Consider the following 26,241-nt stretch of genomic DNA (forward strand, 5'->3'; position numbering starts at 1 on the left):
TAACACTGAGCAAATGAGGCTGAATAAAGGCAACAAAAGTCAGACCTAGAGTCCTAAATGGTGCCCCCTCTAGTGGACTAAATTGGGCTGTCTTGGCCATCGGGCTGACATTCTTAAAATGCATGCTTCCGAAATTTGGGGCAGTCTCATGCACCCAAATTTGTTGAGACTTGGAAAATTCTTCAGAGCTGAGGAATAGTCTTTCATACTTGTATTTGCTGCAGTGTAATACAGTGGCCTTCTTCTAGTGTATCCTGTGGTGGGTGTCCAAAGCATGGTCAGCAAGTCCTGAGTAGCTGTATTGGGGAAACCAGATGTAGTCCTGTGTTCAGATATCCTGATATTGGCTCTCCTGCATGTTTGGCTGTAGTAGGACAGTTTGCAACTGCAAGGGACCTGGTATACTCCTGGGTTGGTCTTTGGTGGAGTGGATAGACCAGCCACATCCCCTAGACCTGAGGGGATGTGTCTTTGGTGGAGTGGATAGACCAGCCACATCCCCTAGACCTGAGGGGATGTGGCTGGTCTATCCACTCCACCAAAGACCAACCCAGGAGTATACCAGGTCCCTTGCAGTTGCAAACTGTCCTACTACAGCCAAACATGCAGGAGAGCCAATATCAGGATGTATTGGTGGAACACATCCTGTTCCACCAATATAGCTACTCAGGACTTGCTGACCATGCTTTGGTCACCCACCACACAATACACTGAAAGAAGGTCACTCTATTACACCGTAGCGAATACAAGTATGAAAGACTATTCATCGAATCTGCTTCAGCTCTGAAAAACTTTCCAAATCTCAACACATTTGGGTGCATCAGATAATTTCTTTCCGTGGGGATGAAGAAGTGATGGAGAAGATTCAAAGGCAAGTGAAAAAGATTGTGGCAGGTCTATGGACTGCTCCCTATGAGAACAGATTGATGGTCTGTAGGCTTCAAAAATTATCTGATAGGCAAAAAAGAGGAGACATCATAGGAGCATCTTCTTCCTTAGCCTCCTTCCATTCACTGCTCGATATAGTCCTTAACTTTCCAGTTCTGTCTGTCTTTAGCCAATGTCCACTATCTCATGTCAAACTTTTATAGATCACCCCCTCCGTCTTGCTCTTTGGTGACTTTTCTTTCTCTTGGTATTCACTCTGCTTAATTTAGTCACGTTTCACCTAGAAGTCTACTAATGGCCAGCTAATTTCCATTAACATGCTTTACAACACTTCACAATATCTTCTGCTCCAGTCATCTCTCTAATTCTAGTATTTCTTATTCTATCATTTTTGTTATATAGAGCATCATTCTTCTCTCCAACGCTCTTTGGGTCACACGCAACCTGTATTTATGTTTCTTAGTCATTGTTCATGTCTCACTTCGATAGGTAAACACTGGAATAATGCATATATTAAAGGGCATTCTTTTTAAGCATACAGGTAAATCTCCTAACAGATAATCTTTATAAGTCAAAACGTCTTGTTACTTTCTTTCTTTTAAGGTTACACGGTGATCAGCATTCATATTTATAAATTTAGGGACACAAAAACACACGTGTTGACCCCTGTATCGAGGTCATCAGAAGGATACATGCATATAAGGAACTAAGCTACATGCTCTAGCCCTGTAACTAAATCTACATAGTTAATTAATCCTTTTTCCTAGCCTAACCTCTAGCGATAAAAAAAAATAAAATAAAATAAAAATAAACAAATAAATATATACATATATATATAAAATAATTGAATAAAATAAAAAAAAAGATACAACTACAATAAATTGCTAAAGTCCTCGTGTATTAATATTCTTCTGGATTTGTACAGTTTTGATTGTTATAATATGATTTCCTTCACTTGCTGTTGAATGTTACAAACACCTCACCAGGTTGTCTTCTTGTAGTGGGATTTTTCTTCGGCTTGTTTAGGTTGTTATACAGGTTGTAAATGGGTCCTCCACATTCTTGGAATGGTTAGGCGATCATTTTTTGTTGAGATTTGGGTTATGTTTGAGCATTTCACATGACTCCTTAAATTTCCCCTCAAACCAGGTTTTGCGTGCGGTGTAGGTTTTGAGTGCGTGGTCAGAAAGCTTGGTTTTTCCAAAATGGAGATATTTAATGTGTCGTTTGTGTTCGTCTTGTCTAACTGGGATAGTTTGCCCTGTTTCTCCTATGCATGGTATGTTACATGTGCATTGTATTTTGTATACCCCTGGGTAGGCAAGGTGTGGAAGAGGATCTTTAGAAGAACTGAGTAGGTGTCTTAACTTATTCGGGGGTTTAAAGGTGGTTTTAATGTTGTATATGTGTAGTGTTCTGTCTGTTTTTTCAGAAATGCCTCTAACATAAGGAATGGCAATAGCATTCCTGAAATCTTTTTTGTTCTTACTGGTATCTTTGTGGAGGATCTTGTGAATATTTTTTTTACTGTATCCATTTTTTTTTATAAACGTCTGGTTGATGATCTTGTATTCCTGGTTTAGAGCTTGTTCGTTAGAACAAATAGTTTGAGCTCTGTGTTTAAGGGTACTTATGACACCTAGTTTTTGTGTTGGGTGATGGTAAGAATTTTTGTGTATGTATTGGCCTGTGTGTGTAGGTTTGCTGTAGACTGAGATGGAGAGACAGCCAAAGGGAAGACGTGTGATAAGTGTGTCTAGGAACAGAAGAGAGTTGTTTTTTTCCATTTCAATGGTGAATTGGATACGTTTGTGTAGGTGGCTAAGGAAAGTATTTTGTGCTTTGCGGCCATGGGGCCAAATGGCGAAAATATTGGCGACGTATCTCAGTCAAATATTGGGCTTTAGACATGCTGTCTCTGGAGCACGTTGCTCAAAGTCTTCCATATAAAAGTTAGCTATTGGGGGGAAAGCGGTGAGCCCATGGCTGTAACTTCTTTTTGAAGGTAAAAATTGTTTTGCCACACGAAATATCCGGAGCGGAGTACATAGGCAAAGAGGACTGATGTCTTGTGGAAATATGTTCTGTAAGAGCAAGATAGTGTCATTGATTGGGACACTGGTGAAAAGGGAAGTTATGTCAAAGCTGACTAATAAATCTTGGTCGTTGAGTTTAATGTTTTTAATTTTACCTACCAATTCCTTCAGTGTGGCTGCTAATTTTTTGGCTAAGTGACAATTTGGGCTGTCAGTTCCTTCAACAATGGGACGTAATGGTGAATGGTGTGTCTGCTTTGTGTATTTTTGGCAGGCCATAAATTCTGGGCGCGCAAGCATAACGAGGTATTAATTTTTTTATTGTTTCTTCGGGCCATATGTGGACAGATTTAGTTCTTTTTGTTACGTTTTGTGGGGTGTAGTTTACCATTTGATAGGTGTTGTGGTCTGATATCAAATGGTTCATTTTTTCAATGTATGTTGTACAGTCTAAAAGGACAGCGGCATTACCTTTATCTGCTTTCGTGATTATAATGTCTTGGTTATTTTTTAAGGATTTAAGGGCCAGATTTTCGGTTTGGTTTAAGTTGCTGCTTAGTTTTTTGTTTGAATTCAGTATACGCGATGTTTCCATGTGTATTTTATCAGCTAGATTGGTGGGGAGGGATCTTAAACCTCTCTTGATATGATAAATGATATCAAGTTTGTTAACTGACCTCGGAGCAATGGCATAGTTCAAACCTTTCTTTAACAGTGAGAGTTCACCTTGGGTGAGATTGTAGTTTGATTGGTTGATAACCAAGCTGTGATCTGATGGTGGTTGGTTGCTCCTAAATTCGTTTGTGGGCGACTGGCTGCTCCTTGTGATGTCAGTTTGTGATTGGCTGTACCTTTCCATATCCAATTCACCATTGAAATGGAAAAAAACAACTCTCTTCCGTTCCTAGACACGTCTTCCCTCTAGCTGTCTCTCCTTCTCAGTCTACTGCAAACTACACACACACACACACAAAAATTCTTACCACCACCCAACACAAAAACTAGGTGTCATAAGCACCCTTAAACACAGAGATCAAACTATTTGTTCTAATGAACAAGCTCTAAACCAGGAATATAAGATCATCAACCAAACATTTATAAAAAAATGGATACAGTAAAAAAACTATTCATAAGATCCTCCACAAAGATACCAGTAAGAACAAAAAAGATTTCAGGAATGCTATTGCCATTCCTTATGTTAGAGGCATTTCTAAAAAAACAGACAGAACACTACACATATACAACATTAAAACCACCTTTAAACCCCCGAATAAGTTAAGACACCTACTCAGTTCTTCTAAAGATCCTCTTCCACACCTTGCCCACCCAGGGGTATACAAAATACAATGCACATGTAACATACCATACATAGGAGAAACAGGGCCTACTATCCCAATTAGACAAGACGAACACAAACGACACATTAAATACCTCCATTTTGGAAAAACCGGGCTTTCTGACCACGCACCCAAAACATACCACAGAACTGATTAGAAAAATACCAAGTCCCTACACCGCACCAAAACCTGGTTTGAGAGGAAATTTAAAGAGTCATGTGAAATGCTCAAACATAACCCAAATCTCAACAAAAATGATGGCCTAACCATTCCAAGAATGTGGAGGACCCATCTATAACCTGTATAACAACCTAAACAAGCTGAAGAAAAATCTCACTACAAGAAGACAACCTGGAGAAGTGCTTGTAACATTCAACAGCAACTGAAGGAATTCATATTATAACAATTAGAACTGTACAAATCCAGAAGAATATTAATACATGAGGACTTTAGCAGTTTATTGTAGTTCTATCTTTTTTTTTATTTCATTTTTTTAAAATTTTATTTTATTTATTTATGTATTTTTTTTATTGCTAGAAGTCAGGCTAGGAAAAAGGATTAATTAATTACGTAGATTTAGTTGTTTATTATTTTAACGGTATAATAGAACACAGAAACTAAGTAAATAATTGATTTATTAACTTGATGCTGATATTTCGCTGGTATTATAACCAGCATCTTCAGAGCACATTAAAATTGAAGAGCATATTAAAAAAAAGTCACTTCCTGGCCCAAAGACACAGTTAACAAACTCAAACCCTTCCATGTTAGAACACCGAGGATCTATGGATCACCAAAAATTCACAAACCAGGCACACCCCTACGCCCAATTGTGGACAGTATAAATAGTCCCACATACAAACTGGCTAGACATTTAGCAAAGCTACTAGCCACTCTCACTAACAATTCTCCCTCCTTTATCAAAAATTCAGCACACCTAAAAAGCATCTTACAACACCTCACCCTAAAAAGCTCAGACTTAATAGTAAGCTTTGACATCACTTCACTATTCACAAATGTACCACTAATAGAAACCCTCAATCTACTGAAGTCACACTTCCCCCCTGATATATTTGAACTATTCAAATTCACAATACATGCAGGATATTTCACATGGAAAGGGAAAATATACAAACAAATTGATGGGACAGCCATGGGCTCCCCCCTTTCTCCCCCCCTAGCCAACTTTTACATAGAACACCTGGAAAAACAAGCAATCAATACAGCCACTCTCAAACCAACACTTTGGCTACGCTATGTTGATGATGTGCTTGCCATTTGGCCACATGGCCCTGAGACATTGAAAACATTCTTAGTACATTTAAATAGCCAACACCCAAAAATCCACTTTACTATGGAACCGGAAGCCAACAACTGTCTGCCCTTCCTGGATACACTCATCACACGTCTCCCAGATGGTTCCTTATCATTTTCAGTTTTCAGAAAACCCACACATACAGGCAGATACTTACACAAACAATCACACCATCATCCTTCTCAATAATATGGCATATTAAAAACGCTAACCCATAGAGCGAGAGCAATCTGTTCAAATGACAAGGCTCTTACTGCTGAACTGACTCACTTACGCCACACCTTCTTGGCCAACGGCTACAATCCACAAAAAATAAACAAAATACTAAACACTCCTAAGAAACCCCTCCCACCATCCACCACAGAGAACTACAACAAAACAGTCACCATCCCTTACATTAAAGGCACATCCGAAAAGATCTCAAGAATTCTCATTAAACATAAACTACGCACTACATTCAGACCATGTAGCAAATTAGCCACCCTCATCCGCTCACCCAAGGACAGCATTCCTCCTTTATCACATCCAGGAGTCTACCAAGTACCCTGCTCATGCAATCAAGCCTACTACGGTCAAACAAGAAGAACTGTGAATATCCGCATCAGCGAACATAAACGATACGTCTGGAAATATCATTATGGGAAGTCGGGACTAGCAGACCATGCTCTGGATACCCCTGCACACAGGATCAACTGGAAAAACACAAAAGTACTACACAGAAACCAATATAAATCAGAGAGATTGTTCTTAGAGGCGACAGAAGCCCTAAAACACACTCCAAATCTCAACAAATATGGCTGTATTAACTTGCCGAAGATCTGGGAGACAGTCATATTAAGGAAAAACTAGCACTTTTCTAGGACTCTAGCAATATATGATAGCGTTTTTTTTTTTTTTTTTCAGATAGAGGGCGCCAAAATCAGGACTCTAGTCTTTGTGTTGCTGCTACAATTTTGTTAATGTACACCATGTTGTTTTAGTCTCGCGTATTGTGACAAACAGTGTTTTTGTGCTCTGAAGATGCTGGTTATAATACCAGCGAAATATCAGCATCAAGTTAATAAATCAATTATTTACTTAGTTTCTGTGTTCTATTATACCATTAAAATAATAAACAACATGTTCGACGAACACATAAGTCTGTCCACACGTTTACGTAGATTTAGTTTACCGATATACAGGGCTAGAGCATGTAGCTTAGTTCCTTATACGCATTTATCCTTCTGATGATGACCTCGATACAGGGGTCGAAATGTCAAGTGTTATTTTATTAATAATTAATAAAATAATCTTTTCAACACGTGTGTTTTTGTGTCCCTAAATTTATAAATATGAAGTCTTCTTACTTTGGGTGATACTTCTGTTTATTCCTTTATCTTAAGCCTAACTTATTGATGAAGATAAATATAGTCCTCATCAATTTCAATGCAGCCATCTGTTAATTTTAGGTTGATATGATCTGATTTATCAGCAGTTTGATTTATGTTATTTTCGACCACATGAACTATGGAAAAGATCGACATCAACGGGGTGTATATATTGGTCGAAGTAATTTATTTGATACTAAGTAAAATATAGCGACAAGTTTTGTAGCTTCTCCAGGGTGAATTAAATAGATACAAAACCACTTAAACTAAAACTGTTCATGAAGGAATGAACCGAATACAATTGTATTTTTTTTTTTTACAAATACAGACGCATGGAGCATGTATGTAATCAACTGTTATTATGTAGGAACATTCTGTAATTAGCAGAGAGATTTAACTCTGGCATGCTTAAAGATCTTATGGGGTCTTCCAAATATCTGCCAGAATTAATGATTTGGAAGACCCTCATAAGATCTTTAAGCACGCCAGAGTTAAATCTCACTGCTAATTACAGAACGTTCCTGCATAACAACAGTTGATTTCATACAAGCTCCATGCATGTGATGTATGCGTTCTTCTGTATTTATAAAAAATACAATTATATTTGGTTCATTCCTTCAAGAACAGTTTAATCATACTTGATTTATTTAGTGTTTAAGTTGTTTTGTATCTATTTAATTCACCCTGAAGAATCCAAACAGCTAGGTTGGCAAAACTTGTCAGTAATTTTTAAATTATTTCGACCAATATATACCCAGTTAATGTCAATCTTTATCAGCAGTTTGCTCTTAGTTAGATTCATCTTTAAACCTTTTTTGTTTTTTGTTTTCCTTCTTTCTCTGTCAAGGACATTTACCATTTCCTGAGCTTCTTTATTTTTTGCTAAAAGAACAATGACATTTGCAAAAGATAAGTGATTGCAATTTTTTCCATACTTTTCCTGTGAGACATTCCTAAACACTGCTTCCAAGAGCAGAAAACAATTTGGGTGATATAGGATCTCTTTGCCTTCTTCCTCTCCCAATACCAAATTCCCTTTTTTTGATGTTCTAGCTTTATACTGGCTTGTTGTTTTAAACTGTTTATTATTTTATAAAAATTCAGGCAGAATATTATTAAAGAGGTTTTATGAGATTGACAGTGAATACTATTTTTCAGTACATGGTAGGAAGAAAGAGAACAAGGGGTCACTCATGGAAATTGTGTAAGAGCATGGTTAGCAAGGATTTTAGAACTAGATTTTTTATTTTTTTTGCTTGGAGAGGTGGTAAGTGGGTGGAATGGGTTGCCAGAGGTGGTTGTGAGTGCTTTATCAGTGAATGAGCTTAAGGAGAGAGATGATAGGTATTCTGTGAATGATTGTTGTGAATGTATGTAATAATGGACCTCTTGTAATGAGTTCACTGACTCCAGGAGATACAGATACCTGTATAATAACAATAATGATGAAAAAAATAAGCAAGCCATACAGCTTACAGACTATATACACAAGTCTCTGGCACAAAATTAAACTTTACAAAAAAGTACTGGCTTGTGAACAAGCAAATGGAAGTTTAGAAATGATTCTCCAATCAAATACATCTGGTGAAATGAAGGATAGAAAAAACTCAGGCATCCACTTGGCAACCTTCAAATCTATAATATGCTCAACTGGACACAAATGCACAAGTGCTAGGCAAATGAAACAACATATTTCATAACATACATGATGATAATACATTCATTAATTTACTGATACACACCAAACTGGAATGATACTGAAAAATTAAGTGTACATCAATCACAAACTATTTCTAATGTCAACAAAGGATCAAACCATCACAATATGAAAGTGACGAGATTGGATGAGTTATCAAGTGCAAACAAAGTCAGTGGTACTGCCAATTCAGAAAACGTCATAAAAGCCACTAGCATAAAAAAGAGACTAATAAAAAGTTGTCATTAACCTAAATGCTATCAATTATCCACACTACTATGGATATACAACTGGTTTGCATGAAGGACCTTTTTAAGGAGCAAATATTAAACACAAACATAATTACTTTATTAGTAACACTACCTAAACTTTTAAATGATAAACTTTTGATGATAACAGCCAACTTACTTTTAAACAAGTAAGTTGGCTGTTATCATCATCAGATTCCTGAAATGTACCCTCATGGGGGGGGGGGGGGGGAATTGATAGTACTACAGGAAAAAATGTAAAATAAGGTCAGCTGCACCATTATAAAATAAGTACTCTCTACTTTAATTTATATTCTATCTTTCTTAAATTTGTTTTATTTCTTTCCACTAAAATTTCCTTTAAGTTCTATTCATTTCTCGTATATGCATGCATGCATTTAATACCTTATTCAACTTAGTAATATCTGTTTATCTTAGGCCCCGCAATTAATCCTTTCTAATCTTACCTATGCCCGCACTGTAAATGAAAGACCCTTGGTTTTAGTCTGTCCACTATAAAAGGTTACATTATATTATATTACACACTGTGTAATTTAGAGAAATTTATTTGTTTTATGACTGCACCACTCTAAATTATGTATACAGCATGAGAATTTAAGTTACTTAAATATAAGGAGCTAATAAGCTTCATTTCGGCGATGTAAACAATATTTTAAATTAAGGGGATATAAAATCCACATTGTTTCAAAACCGAATGAGAAACTCAAAGATTGGAATCAGAGAGTTTCATGCCGAATATAGTAAACTATAAAGTATCGGCGATCACTAGCGTGAGCTAATGCAAGTGACCCTAGTAGGTAGTACGGTACCGGACAACTCGTTGCAAAGGTGGGGAAAGTTCAGATCGCTATTCTTAGGTATTTTCCATAATGTAAAAACACATTTCCAAGGAAATGTATGCTGTTATTACATTATGGAGGGAGGTCACTACCCAGACTGGTTCCAGCCTTTTTTGAGGCTTCATCAGTGAGTAGCTAGACCATAATACCAAAGTGTATAGCGAAAAGAACTTAACTTAATGGTTGCACCTCTTTGGAAACTCGTATAGCAGAGTATATAAGTTCTTTTCGCTATACACTTTGGTATTATGGTCTAGCTACTCACTGATGAAGCCTGAAAAAAGGCTGAAACCAGTCTGGGTAGTGACCTCCATAATGTAATAACAGCATACATTTCCTGGAAATGTGTTTTTACATTATGGAAAATACCTAAGAATAGCGATCTGAACTTTCCCCACCTTTGCAACGAGTTGTCCGGTACCATACTACGTACTAGGGTCACTTGCATTAGCTCACGCTAGATTCGCCGATACTTTATAGTTTACTATATTCGGCATGAAACTCTCTGATTCCAATCTTTGAGTTTCTCATTCGGTTTTGAAACAATGTGGATTTTATATCCCCTTCATTTAAAATGAGAATTTAAGTTTGAACATAAGTAAGATCTGAATCTTAATATACTCAATTCCTTAAAAGCTAGTCATGGCAATTCTTACTTTAATCAGGCTCGCAGTTTCGATATTTATTTGGAAACAGTGCATTGGCTAATAGATCAGGCAAGAGATTTACACAAACAAAGCATGTTTATTTTAAACTAAGTCAATTGTACAATGCATTAGACAAATACCAATCTAAAGCTATTACTCAGCATGCAACATTTATAATTGGACATAACATATACAACACTTAATCAACTTGTTTACAACACTTAGCTATCTTGAGCTGCTTCTTAGGTTCTATTTAGGCATACGTAAGTTAACATTTAGCTTCTCTCTCTATTCCTGTAACTTAATAATTAACTAATCACAATATAATCTCAGTAAGTATACAGACAATCTCAAGTACAATTACTGTAACATTAACAGATCAGAGCTTACTCACATTTGCATTTCATATACAGTCCTAACAACTTTGACAATACTTTCGTAAGCTCTGCCACACTTTGCCTTTCTTTCTGGATGCTGGCTATAATTTGGATGGCCCTTGGCAGTTTTTCCAGGACTGTGTAGGTTGAATCTCCGAAGGTAAACTGAACCACTGTTGACGCTGAGAAATCCACAGGTTTTTAGCACATCCGGCAGCTACTGGAAACACATCAGAAGGTAACAGCCTCTCCTGGATCCCCCTCCCACACACACGTATTGGAATCATACCTGGAGTTAAGGTCTCGACACGAGCAAAACTGAGAGAGAGCGCTTTTATAGTCCCGTTCATTCTTTGTTAATTCTCCGGATCTTCTGGTACATGATGACGTCACTTGGGCTACAATTTTCTATATTTGTATGACCTTTCGAACTTTTGTTCTTACTGGGTCAAGCATAATCCAGGCTATCCCTTATTTTCCATACACATAAACTTTCAATATATATACATTGCTATATGCAACTTAATAGTAGAATTATTACATTAGTTTTAAAACTTCACAATTTCTGAATTCTACATGTTTTAAAACCTATGTAAAAGTGATTGCAAAAAATTTTTATAAAAATTTAACGTGAGAGATTTTACAAAATTTACATCATTACTAATTTCATATCAACAAATTTTGTTCAAATTAATCTGCTATCTGTCAAATCTCCAATATTATCTGATCTTATATTTTTGTCTTCTGAGAACTTATTGTATAATTCCACTTAGATCTTGGTTTTCCTTCTGGGTATTTTCTTACTATCTTACCAAAGAACACTTATTCTGCTAACTTCTTCTCTCCTATTCCTTTAAATGACCCGATGATGTTGTAAAGGTCTGCTAACACATTCTTGAATGCTAACAATGTCAAATTCTTTCCTAATATTCTCATTTTTAATATGATACTGTCATTGATGCCATCTGTTCACTCCTTTTTCTCAGAACTCTCCGACTATCTGTAGTCTCAAGTCTTTAATCCATAGTTTTATTTCTAACCAAACTCTCTGATCAATATGTTAGGTTTTTTTGTTGTTCTTATTATCAGTTTAAAAGAAAAACCTTGTTTACCTTATGCTTAGTCCTCTATATTGAATCGACTGCACTGTCTCACAAAGCTCATCTACACTATGTTGTTATTTTCCTCTATTTTAATCCCCCCCCCATCCTCCTGCTCCTGCCCTTTGTTCCTACTGTACATATAGCAGACTCTAAGTATAATTATCGCCGGCTATATGATTGGTATATTCGATTTCTCACACTCTTCAGTCTGACAAATTTATTTGATTTATGATTGCGCCAGTCAGACAGTGAGGAATCAACGAAATGGAATTAGAGGCAATATCTAGTCATATTTCTCTTAACTGTATAGCAAATCTTGGCAATATCTAATTAAACACACAGGTTTGTAATTTTTTCGAGACAGTGCATTGGCAATTGATTAGATCAGAATGATGTTCAACAAAACATTTCTTCTAACAAGAAAATTTGTAATTACATACTAGGCAAGTAATGGGGAATAGCTGTTTCTCCCAACTTAATTAACCTCAGAAAAATACTAGCACTATAAAACATACACTGATATACATCTTATCTACACGTAACTCTAACACATTATTCAACTTTACAACATTAGGAGAGACTCTTACTTAATATATATATACAGTTATGCCTATTTACAATCCAAGAACATCGATATGATGTGGTTACTCACAGTATTTTCTTTTTAACTTTTTAACAGTCCGTTACTACGAATAAAGTTTCCATCGGAACATTTCGAATTTTTGCCTTAACCTGGATACTTCAGTATGACATACACCGTCATGGTTATACTGGCCCAAGTAGTGACCAATAGCCTTCTTTCTTTTTCTTTCTTCCTCGGCTGGTGGCTGCCTGTTGTTTACACTAGTAGGTAACTGGGAGAGACTATGTTTTTATCTTCGATGTTTATCCGTCAGATCTCGGTCAGTTGTACCTGAAATTGCGGGGAGCATGGCCTGTTATGCTGCAGGATACATCAGTGGACGTCCTTGGGAACTGCCCGGAGAACTTCAGGGAGAAGGACTGTCGATGAAACTCCAACAATAAGCCATGAGTGTACTCTCAGGGTCAAGAACTACGAGCTACGAAACTTCCAGCACAGAACTCCTAATCATCTCCTCTTTTTCTTCTCCCATTTTAGCCCCTTAAAAGTCCTCTTCGTTCCTTGTTTCAACTCTGAAGTATCCACGATCACCCTCTAGTGCGATGACGTCACTCATGTTCTCTTTGCTGAAAGTCTTTGTTTTAGGTGCCTAAATGTTTGCAAGCTGTTGTGAACCTGAACTTTTTTTTTTTCTGACTCACTATACTAATATAATCCCTTTCTTTTGGTTTTAACACACTACAGTTACATAGGTAATACCGAATACATTCTACAAGGTAGTTAATATATATTTAAAAAAAAAGGAAAACACAATACATCGTAATTTCTTTATATTTTGGTTTGACACCCTTGTAAAACTGAGATTGATAAGTTAACTAAATTAACTTATTGTGCGAGATTTTACAATGACTTACTACTGTAACATCTTTACTATTTATGTTGTCTTTTTCAATATTTAATTTGCCACCTGCACTAAACCTTGTGCCTGAATAGCCGAAATGTTTTACTTCTTCTATAGGTTTTCCCATTCAGGGTGAAGTTGTCGTCTCTGCCTATTTTCATTGTCTTTTTAATGGTAATTTTCATAACAAATTTATTATTGCAGTTATTCAGTTTAGTCATGGAATCCTGCAGACTTGTACTGGATTATTTAGAAGTATAACATCATCTGTATAAAGTAAAGTAAATCAATTTTGATAAGGTTTGATACCATAATGTAAAATGCTGGTACAACATTAAAGGGCAACCAATTGTACAAAAAATAAAAAATCTTGCTGATCAAATAAGATAAACGGTGATAGGCTCAGGTTATTGTGTTAGTGTAGTCCAATTGTAACAACTAGGCAAGAGACAAAATATTGGTAAAGGATAAAATAGAAAAACTAGAAAATCCTGCATGTATAAACATACATTGCTAAAATTATTGAAATTTGGAAATATTAGTAACATTACTTCCCATAAATTAGATATCAGCATGCAATCATTTTTATTCGGATCAGGATGACCTTACAAGATTCTGAGCCTATTAAACCACATACCACAGTTTTTCTTCCCAGAAATCCTGTGAGGAGGTCATGAATGGCATATTGAACTCACCAAGAAAAGGTGGAGGGAGCATAGCATTTTATGTGGAAAGAAAAAAAAAGGAAAACAAATGAAAGTGGGTTGTAGGTCATATATCAGTGGCATCTCATCGCATATTCAGAGTCTCTAATGAAAGAAATAAAGAGATAATGAAAGGAAATACAACTTTCTTATTGAGAATCAGTGGTTTGGGAGGTAAAGGGGAAAGTTTTTCTGTACAAGGTTTAATTAAAATATGGTTGTAATCATTGTTGACATTTTATATCTTCTAAATTTTCTCATATATTTACGGAACATATCAGAATAACAAACAAATCTATGGATAAGTAATAATAAATATATCCATTTTCCAAGAATAATGATTATTCTTGGAATTATGATTATCACTGGATTATGAATTATGAATTAGGATTATCAGTACCTAATATAATGGCTTGTATTAGGTACTGCATAAAAAAAACATTGTAACCTTGCCGCTTGATTCATGTATGGTAAGGATATCTAAGAACAGAAGTCTATTATTGTTTTTTTTCTTTCTCTCTGGTGATCTTCATTTGGGGATTATGAATGATGGATGCAATTAGAAACAAACCAGTGATATTTTTACCATGTGCTTGAATTGCAAAAACACCATAAGCACAATAGTCATGGATTAAATCGAGGAGATAGTAGACTATAGAATCTCACCATTTTCTATATAGAAACTGACCTGTACTAAACTGATTAATTTAGATGGCAAAAATATTTAAGCAAGAGAAATTTTATTAAAGGTACTCCCAATGCTATATAAGTAAATATTATCCACATTAAGTTTATATCTAAAATTCAAAAAAGTATTCACTAACAAAAATTTAAATTGTGTGGATAGCGATTATTAATGATCACAATGATAGCATTCATTCAGGCTAATTAAATTATCTTCCAACAAGCACAATTAGGTCAATTTTCCCTCAACCCTTAGTTATGTCATGATCATTCTTCATATTTCAACTGAGTAAGAATAACTGGTTGAATGTCACATGATACAGATCAAATTACTAACATTTTTTCCCTTCTTAAATATAGCTATTAATTTATCAATGAAACAGACGTCTTAAAACAATGCAAAGAAAAATCAATATGTAGGAATGTGACACATGAACCACTGATAACAGAATGATGAATGGCTGCCATTAACAAGTTCCATCATTTATCAGCTGTCTGTTTCTCATAACAAGTCAATGCAGGATGTACTAAGGAATTTCCATGCATCATATAAATTAAATCTTGATTTTTAACTAAGGTTCTATATGAGGAAATAACTTATCATCATAATTAATTTCCTGATATGTACCCTCAAGTGGAGTAGAGGATACTATGACAGTACTATATGATTAGGTTTACATTATTATTTATCTCCTATCAACAATTTTCCTCCAAAAAAAGTATAACATCATCTGCATAAAGCAAAGAGCTGACATTAACACCTCCAATTCTCATATCATGTTTAATACCACTTTCCTTCATAATGCGATCCATATAGATAATGAATAACAGAGGGGATAACGTACATCCTTGTCTCACACCAGATTTAACATTAAACCATCTTCCTGTACTTCCTTCAATTCTAACTGCTGACTTACAACTCAAATAAAGACTAAGTATTGCTTGATATAATGCTCCATTCACACCATATAACTGTAGCGTATTGAATAGCTTCTCTCTTGGCACCTTGTCATATGCCTTTTCCAAATCGACAAAACTTAAATACAGATCTCTGTTATATTCCCATGCTTTCTCGACTATTTGTTGTAAAGTGAAGATGTGATCCTGACAGCCTCTATTTGGCCTGAATCCAGCTTGTCCTTCACCAAGCTTTTCTTCCACAATTCTTTTCAACCGTTTCTCAAGTATACTTGCATAGATCTTACCAGGAACACTCAGTAGGAAAATACCTCTGTAATTCTCACATTCAGTTTTATTTCCCTTTTTATATATGGGTACTATGAGATGTCTACTCCAATCATCGGGAATTCGTCCCTCTGTCCAGGCTTTCTGAACTATGCAGTGCAGCCACTATAAGACTCTTATACCACCATACTTCAGCATTTCTGGTCGAATATCATCAACTCCTGCTGGCTTTCCCCATTTCAAGCCTTTGATGCCTTTTTCTACTTCAAGTATGGATATGTATTCCTGACTGCATGCCTGGTCAGTGTTTAAAAATTTTACCACTGTGCTGTCATCACTGCTTGTTTCATTTAGCAGTTTTTCAAAGTAATTACTCCATACTTCAAGGATATCTTTTTCTCCCGGTTTCATGTCACCTTTATCATCTCAAACTCCTTTTACAGCACTCTTTCCTCCATTCCTGAGCTTCTTCAACAACCTCAAGAATATCTTAATACCTTCTTGATATTTATTTTCTATGTTCTTGCCAAAGTCCTCCCATGACTTTTGTTTAGCTAGTTTTACATAGTGTTTAGCTTTCGTACATTTGTTTCTGTATTCTCTAAGAGCACAAGCTGACTAATTTGCCAGGAACTTTGATATGCTTTCTTCTTTTCCTTCACTGCTTCTTTAACTTCTTGTGTCCACCATGGAGTTCTGATTTTTCTATCCTTGTAGACAACCTCACCACATGCCTCTCTGGCTGAATCAATCAGTGTTTTCTTCAAGGCTTGCCAATGAATCTCCAAGGTTTGGTTCCTGTTCTCGAACTCTTTCATTTTTTCTTCAATAATCTTTGTGTATTTTAGTCTACAGTTCACATCTGAGAGCTGCTCAACTTTTATTCGCTTTAAAACTTTCTTACATGTTATTCTTTTCAATATGAAATTCAATTTTATCCTGCTCAAGACTAAATAGTGATCACTTCCAATTTCAAATCCTCTGTACACTCTGGTGTCCTGCACCAGGGAGAAAACATCACTATCAAAAATAACATAGTCAATGAGACTTTTCTTATTCCTTGCCTCTTCTTTCCATGTGAATTTGTGCACATTTTTATGTTGGAACATGGTGTTAGTAATAACCAGTCCATGTCCTGAGCAGAAATCCAACAGATATTTGCCATTATTATTAGCTTTGCTCTTTTCTCCAAATTTTCCCAAAATATTTTTGTATGTCTCACAATCATTTCCTACTCTGCTATTTAGATTACTAACAAGGACCAACTTTTTCTTTTTTATTGTGTCAGTGGCTTTTTTCTAAAGCATCCAAAAATTCCTCCACTTCTACCTTAGTAGAACCTTATGTGCGACCATAGGCACAAATAAGTCTCATTGTCCAGTTCCCCATTCTCATATTTGCCCACATTATTCTACTTTAGACTGACTGCCATTCAAGAAGATTAGCCTCGTATTTTGTGTTAAATATTATGGCTACTCCTTCTTTTCCTTGATTGTCATTGCCTGAATATAACATTTTGTATTTATTGCTCAGAAAGATCTCGCCAGTTTTGTTCTTTTTTGTTTCAGTCACCCCATTATGTCGTTCTGGTACTTATCTAATTCCTCGGCTAGCTCCATTTCTTGCCATTCAAGCTTCTTATGTTGATAGTACCAATCTTTAACTCTGGTGATGTTGAGTTGGGGTTTATTTTCAGATCTGTTCCAGTAGCTGACTTTTCGCTGTTCGCCCTGGTTCCCTGGCGAAAACAATGCCCCAGCCGGCATGAAATTTTGTCATGTCATACCATCATTTTTTGTTTTGGTTTAACCAATAAGAATACAATTTGGTCGGCTAAATCCGAAATTGCCAGCCCATCCTCGTTCATTCAGTATCCAAGTAGATACCAACAGGGTGCACCACGAGAAGGTGAGGATTGGACATTAGGTCAGAAGCCCTGGTCGGTTCTCCGCATTCCTTTAAAAGCTATGTGGAGGTCGCCTCTCAGTTATAAGCTTTGACCCTTCAATTATATACCTTATAAACCTTCATAACCTACTGTTGACAGTAGGTTATGAATCTATCGTGGTCATAACTGGTAATGGGGTATCAGGATTTGATTTCAGAGAGGAAGCCCAAGAAGTGGCTAACACATCCAAGGAAGGCAACAGGCATGTTAATTACCTACTACTAACATACAGAGACTATGATGAAAAATAACAATATGGAATTCTATTGAGGCCTTGTAATTGAAATGAGTGCACTCTAAATCCTTTAACAAGAATCTATTGGAGGGTAAGTCTGGTTTTAGTAGCCATGGTAATTCCAGTTCCAATGGTGTATATTAAAGTTGTGCTTAAAAAGTTTGTAGTTGGATCTCAGTTTCCAGGTGGGTAGTCCACTGTCCAGCCTGAAAAATCTCACCAGTTTTCCTAGCTTCTCTTCACAGGGCCTCAATTCTATTTTGTTGGTTTTCAGAACAAGAGTAACGATTAAGAGAGACAGGCAGATATTCATATTGTTAAAATTCTTGGCCTATTGCAAGACAAGCTACTGCAAAAGAATTTGCATAAAGAATGTTTTCATTAATCAACAATGAAAGTTAGGTAGATGTCCGAAGGCTATCATATACCACCCTAGTTCTAACTATAAATGATGCCAACTCGCGATCTGTCTAAGTTTCTTTGACAGATCGCAGTGCCATAAAGGAGAAGAAATGAGGAATGTTGAGTCACGGTGTTCACCTGCTTCATGACAATCTCCAGTCCATATGGCTATTGTTGCGAAGGCTGCAGTGAAGGACTGTAGCTTCCAGGAGATTGAACATCTACCCTACAGCCCAGATCTGGCCCAATGCCCACTACCTCTTCTTAAAACTGAAGGAAGACCTTCGAAGAAGAAAATTTGCAGATGTCAATGAGGTGAAAGATGCAATTTTAGGCCACTTTGCCTAAAAACTATATCTGACAAAAGTACAGGCTATTTTTTCAAGGGCATAGAAATGTTAATTCAAAAATATGAAAAGTGCATTGAAGTAAAGGAAGATTATGAAAGGTTATTTTTCACTTGGTTAGACTATAATAAATTTAGTTTAATCCTTTATCCAAGTGTGAGCAAACAAAGTTTGTGCCTGAAAATATCTTCCGGAACTGAATAAGGTGTTGTACTACCTTACTGGGGTAAGGTAGGTGGGTAGGTGTTGTACTTCCTTACTGGGGTAAGGTAGTACAACACCAGGCAACTCGTAGCAAAGGTGGACCAAGCTAACAACACTCCTATCCCAGTATCCCCCATAATGCAAAACACATCTCCTTGCAGATTTGTATCATGTTATGCATTAATGGATTGGCCTATTATAGTCTAACCAAGTGAAAAATAAACTTTCAACATCTTTCTCTAAATGCAGAGTAATTTAATAAAAATAAAAAAAAGATGGCACACCTTTTGGAACTCCTATAGGTAAAGATGACCTCGCTATTGCTTCTGCCTGGTATCTCCACCTCTGGGCCTGGCTCCCACTGAAGAGACCTCAATAAAGGTCAAAACTAGTCTGGGTAGTGGCCAATCCCTTAATGCATAACATGATACATATCTGCAAGGAGATGTGTTTTGCATTATGGGAGATACCGGGATAGGAGTGTTGTTAGCTTGGTCCACCTTTGCTACGAGTTGCCCGGTGTTGTACTACCTTACCCCAGTAAGGAAGTACAACACCTACCTTAACCCAGTAAGGTAGTACAACACCATATTCAGTCCTGAAGATATTTACAGACACAAACTTTGTTTGCTTAATCCAAGTATGCTTGCTCATACTTGGATAAAGGATTAAACTAAATTTATTATAAAGGAAGATTATGTTGAAAAGTGACAGTTGTTTTCTTTCTATCACCTCTAAAAGTGTCAGGTCAAAAACTTGTTGAACCACCCTTGTATGCTGATGTCAAATCCAATCCCAGTGGAATATTTGAATCAAGTTCTTGCAATATCTTCAATGACTCCAACTTATCATCTCTATTCTTTCATCTAATTCCCCTCTTATGATTCATCAATTCACTCCTAAATATAATTTGCTTAAAGATAATTGGTCTGCTTGAAATATATATATATATATATATATATATATATATATAGCTTACTAAGGAGAACTCTAAATAACTCAGTTATTAATAGTCCATCTGACACTTCCTACCATTCATATTCACTAAGGTTAAATCTTCTATGGTCATTCTTTCTTTGCCTGTTTAACTTACTTCTTTTCGTAGTCAGATTTTCTTTCAGACCTGTTTCACTATGGCCATCAACTTAGTACATGCTTTTTATACTGTTCATGGGTCTGGTCATCACCTTTCTTGTGTATTGGATCCACAACGTTTTCTTATTATGCAGCTCTTGCTTCATCTTTTTATCCATTTCACTCCCATGCAATTCTATCTCCTAATTCTGGAAACGAAGTAAGATATAGCTTCCTTCAGATATCTTTTGAACACTTCCAGTGCACTGCTGACTCCATAAAAAAAACTGCATAGCAGACTACACATTTTATTTTTCATACCAGGGCATTATTCTCATCTATGGTAATCATTATCTTATAGTTCAACATATACCCTTTTTTTATTCAAAAATCTCGTTAGAACTGCATGATTACTCTCTGCAATTGCAAGCAAAACTCCCTCATTTATATACAGATTCTTAGATATTATTACTTGTTCTGGTATTTTTTTTTTTAGTACATAATCCAGAAACCCACTTTAGAGACTAAACGTGGAACTTTTTTTTGAGACTATTTTTGGTCTTAGACCAGGCAATAAAATTCATCTCTCACCTAAAGAATCCCAAATATCAATACTAATGGCAGAATTCAAATCTGCAGCCTGTTGGTTGGAAATTCAATATGTTAACCACTTGGCTAACCAGGCTGGCAAACTGTCATTCAACACTATTATTTGTTTGCTTAATGCAAGAGTAATATATGAATTAAAACAATAATATATTTAACAGACAAAAACAAAATATTAATTTTTATAGCCTCACTTGAGTTCTCTGAGTTATTAGCATGTCAAATTAAGCTTATTAACAAAGTGGTTTTCATTGACTTACACTTTCAGTGAATATAAGAAAATTGGAGTATGAGTTGCATATGGCATCTCTATATCACATTTTCATTCTAAAATTTAAAAACAGTCAATTCTCACAATAACTGAGTCACAGGAACCTCCGAAATAATTTGTTGTAGTGGACAGTTTGATACAGTGAAATTTCTTTAAAATAGCATTATGGCTATAGTGTTTTCATTGAAACCTTTCAGTAGTTTTTTGGTAAAAAAAAAAGTTTGTTCTAGCAAGTTTTCTATAGCAAGAATTGACTGTATATTTATATTCCAACGGTCACTAATTTCATAATCAAAGAATGCATTTTGGAGAAAGCACAAATGAAGCATGCTCATACATACATAGAAATAGAATCAGTGAAGGAGATAGTGGCAGACTAACACAGTATGTGCACGGTTAGCTGGATATCATGTAAAGTATCAATAAACTCTACACAGGTCATATATAATAATTTTCAAAGAATATAATAATTTTCAAAGAATATCAAATGTAATATTATAAACTCTTTCAGCAAACCTCTGTATATAAAAGATCTTTCCTTGATCCTCGAGACTCATCTGTAAATTAGAAGATAATATATATAAATTGCTAATCAAAAGACATTACATTTTCATTTACTACATAAAGAATCAACACTGCACATATTTTTAAGTATTAGCTTTTAATAATCTTTGACTTAATGAAAATATAATTTGCTTAAAGTTATATAAATGTGGCTTAATTACAAGTGCTAATATTTCACTGATATAATGACAACAGTGAAAAACAGTAAAAAATTGTCACATGCTGAAACACTCTACAGTATGAAAACAATTGCTGAGCAGATTACTAGCAGATGTTGTAATGTTCCACATTTCATACCTTTGAGAATGATTTCTGGACCACCTTACAATCGCAACACTGGACTGTATGAACATAATGAGGAACTACAAAACCTACTTTGAAGACACAGCATTCTATCATTTATAAGTAAGAGAAATTAGTGATTTGGTCATGTGTAAAGGGCAAATGGCAGTTGATCAAACAAGTGCTTGTGGGAAAAACACAAAAGAGGGAATTCTTTCTAGTGCTGTTCAGAAGACAGCACTAGAAAGAATGAAGAGAAAGAAAACTTGTTCTTTGAATCTGAGGTCAACTGCAAAGTAGTACTGAATATTTGCTGCACATCTTTTAAGATTTAGAAGAGAACAGGGGAATTATAATGGCAGTGTCTGTGGAAATATTTATAGAAAGTACAAACAGCAGAAACTGATGTCTAATTTTCCAAGCAAGCAAGATGTTTTCAATAGTTGAATAAACTTGTTTTTATAACTATTCTGAGGTAAAGTAACCTTAAGAAAAAAAGGGAACCTATTTTTTGGATGCTGCCAGATATCTGTAATATGTTTATACTAAGGAAGATTCAAGGTTAAGTAATCCCAAGAAGAGAAATATCATCTAGAGATTTGTGCATGCTGTCAAAATGGCTCCATCCTTCTTGCAAGGAAAAAAACAAGACTAAGTTTTACTAGCACTGAAATTAACAAGCTATCAGAATCCCTACTGAAGAATAGTTTGAGGATCAGAATTCAGTAGTGTAGAAATTGCTGTGGAAATTTTGATGATTTGTGTAGTACAAAGCTTGTCAAATGAGATAAAGGAGTATTTGTACTGTTATCATTATGTAATGAATTTGCAGTCAACTGAAGAAGGTCTTTCATATATAGAAGGAAATCAGTAAATTTCTGCATAGTGTCTGCCAGATAGTACATAGGACCAAAACTGATGCACTTCAGATTTCCTGATCAACTGGCGAATAATCCTGCTGCTTTTTACTTTGCCAGGTTGTGCCTCTAGGACAGTGATTTTCAACCTTTTCCATAATACAGCACACCTAGACTAATTATTAAAATTCTGCAGCACACTAAAAATATATTCTTTTAATTTTTTTGATGATCTGGCAAAAAATAGGCATAATTTTGATTGATTTACACACACAAGAAGAGGGAAGACCAGACACTAATAAATAAATACGCAAATTACGACATTATTTCTTTCAATTAATTTGTTTTCATAAACCTCGCAGTACACCTGAAGACCTCTCGCGGCACGGCAGTTGAAAATTGCTGCTCTAGGGAGTCAGATTAAGCAGCTTGCAGGAAAGCACTGTAAAGTCACACTTAGATTGGAGTCTGCACACTCAATGTGTGAGTGGAGACCTCAGTTACTTCATCCATGCTATATATCCCCGCTCTATAAATTTTCCTATTATTTTACCCACTACCATGATAAAAAGCATAAAAAATTCTAGGGTCACTGTGACTAAAAAATCTCTCGCAAAATACTAAAAATATACTCTCAAAATCCAACAAAATATCAGAATTTCATGTAATAAATAAAAAATTAAAAAATTTCAGATCAACTTTAGTCAGATGAGATCTCAGAGGTTCCATTCCAACAACTTGTAAACAATTGCAGCTTGCATAGTTCTGTCTATTTTGCTAAATCTCTCCATGCGGGGATCCATTCATCAAACAACAGAAATGCTTTATTAACAAATACAAATGCCTCTGCCAATTTTTTCACTGTAAATGTTTTAGGAGCACAGCTTCTTATTATTATTCTGGTGTTTTTTTTTCTCTTCTTCTACTGCTTTCCCCAACTACTCTGATCTTCACTGTCAAACTCCAACTCTTTACTCCAACACTATCTTATCACTAATCTCTTGTAAGGCATATTCGTCTTTGTATGAACACATTTTCAGCAGCTTCTTCCAAACACCATTCATTCATATGCTTTGCTGTCACACCACCCTGCTGCATCTGCATTCTTTGTACAATGCAAGATATTATATTTCAAAAGTCTGAGGTTTTCCACCCTCAGCAGCACCTCAGCAAAAACATTTCATAATTAACATACCTTGAAGGCAATAATAACACTGTGGTCCAAAATCATAGAAAAAAATTTGTTTTTCTCGTTATCTGGGCCTAAAGGGAAGCTGGAGAAAAACATATTTTTTCTATGACTTTGGAGCTGAGCTGTGTAGGAATGAACGGAAGTCACTGCATGTGTCTCAACAGATTTAGAGACAAGTGGAAGACTTAGTGATGCCAATTATTAAAAAGTAACCCATACAGACATGTGGAGAAAATACAAGCAACAAAAACTGATAATCTGCAAGAAAAACAGTAAAATGAATTAATGACGGCTGTCCATAGTCAACCTAGTGCTGTAAACCTCAAAGGCTAAATGGAATGATGAATAGTGGTTCCAAAATATTTCATGCAGGTGGAACTACTATTCATCTGCATGAAATATTTTGGAACAGTGAAGGACTTATCATCCTCACTGCATCTATGATATGCCATGAAATAAACAGTCATTTTAATGGAAATATGGAACTGCAGGAATTCATCATCTACCTATGGTAAGATATCATTGGAACATTTCCAGAATCTTGTGGAGCTGTGTCCCTAGCATGTCCAAGTTTTTCTAAAGGCTCCTGGTGATCCAACAACTATCAAATAAATATCTCTATGAAACTGGATACTTGATACAGAGGAAATATGCAATGTACAAATTATAACATAAAATTAATGTATACGGTAGTGTACTATAATAAATAATGAAACATCTGTGCACTTTCTGGTAAAATAATCAACTAGAAACACACAAGCAAGAGAAATTCTTCAAAGCTACTGTTTTATTAATTGGATACACATACTGCTTGGAAAGTCAGTGGATACCATAGTGCAGTTGTGTTCAACCTTTTTTACTACGCGAGCGACTTTTCTATAAAAAGTTATTTCGATCTACTCTCTTATATAGATCACGTTCCCCCAACCTGATATCTGATTACGCACAAATAAACAGCTAAAAATAAACAATTAAAAAATTTATTTATCACTTTTAATTATTTTAATACAAAAAAAAAAAAAAAAAACTATATTGGAATAAAATATTTGTTTCTCTATTTTGGAAAACCAAAGTTAGAAAAAACAACAGATTGATTACAAACTCACAAGCTACAGGAAATGCTGGTTGATTAAAAAAAAAAAGTTAATGTGAAATTTGGCAGTTTGGACCTCCCAATATTTTCATGGTCAAGTTGATATGAAGAAGTGGCCAATTGCAGACAATCATCCAAATGATCATTTGTAATTTGGTTTCTTAATTGATTTTTTTATGATGGTCATATTTGAAAAAGTGGATTCTGACAAGTATGTCAATCTGAAACACGACAGAATTTTTCACGCAACATCAGTAAATATTGGGAATTTTTCATGTGCATACTTCCAAATGACTTCATTGTTTATTGATTTTAAATGTAAACTATTCTGAATGTTTATTATCTCAAGTTCTACTTCAGCTTGGTTTATATTAAACAGCCCACTAATTTTATTTGAAATTTCTGTGATGTTCAAGTTTTCTTGAAATGGATTATTGATAAAAGATACAATCATTTCAGTTTTATTAAAATCTTTAAATCTTGAATTTATTTCTTCCTCAACTAATTCTATTTCACGAATAAATTCTTTTAAATCATAGCGAAGCATTTCTTGATTTCGTTCAAAAAATTTTAATAAATGTCGGAGATGTCTAAATTCGCGGTCATTTATATTTTTCTTTAATAAAAGTAAGTATTGTTGGAAAGTTTTTATTGAACTTAACATGTCAATTAAATTTTTATCTCTACCATACAGAAATCTACTAAAAATGATAAGTGTAACAACCATCTTTTATCACTCAATTGTGGATAAATATCTCCTTTTTCATCAAGAAAATTTTTATATCATTAATTAATACAAGAAATCTTTCTAAAAATTGGCTTCTGCTGAGCCAGCGAACATTATTGTACAACAAAAGTTCCCTATCATCATTTGCCTGTAATTTAAATAACCGCCGCTGCAGGGCTTTTCCTCGAACAGAATTTACAATTTTAAATGTAATATCCAAAACATCTTTTGTGTTTAATCTTTTACTACACAGTAGTTGTTGGTGAATAATACAGTGGTACGTTAAAAAATCTGGATATTTGTCATCGTTTTTACATAATGAAATGAAGCCTGATTTATTAGCTATCATTGCAGGAGCACCATCAGTAGTAATAGACACAAGTTAAAAAGTGGAAGTTTGTGTTGTTTCACAAATTCATCAAATGCCAAAAAAAATTTCTTCTCCCCTAGTCCTTTCCAATAATGGTATAATTTTCAAAAGTTCTTCTTTACTTGAATAATCTTGAAA

The 26,241-nt window shown here is 35.2% G+C and overlaps 1 protein-coding gene across 4 annotated transcripts in view; it reads right to left on the minus strand.

The window, feature by feature from the left end:
* Positions 1-26,241, minus strand: part of LOC150108560 (serine/threonine-protein kinase ULK3-like) — a 268,335-nt gene that overhangs the window by 23,278 nt on the left and 218,816 nt on the right. For all 4 annotated transcript variants that reach the window (XM_090415993.1, XM_090415992.1, XM_090415994.1 and 1 more), the window contains one exon: positions 21,535-21,575. In XM_090415993.1, coding sequence (XP_090272119.1) covers positions 21,535-21,575 — 41 coding nt within the window. The remainder of the gene's footprint in view (positions 1-21,534; positions 21,576-26,241) is intronic.

This window comes from Typopeltis vanoorti, chromosome 3, assembly GCF_054136105.1.
Source record: "Typopeltis vanoorti isolate ZY-2024b chromosome 3, IOZ_Tvanoo_1.0, whole genome shotgun sequence".
In the NCBI taxonomy this organism is placed as follows: Eukaryota; Metazoa; Arthropoda; class Arachnida; order Uropygi; family Thelyphonidae; genus Typopeltis; species Typopeltis vanoorti.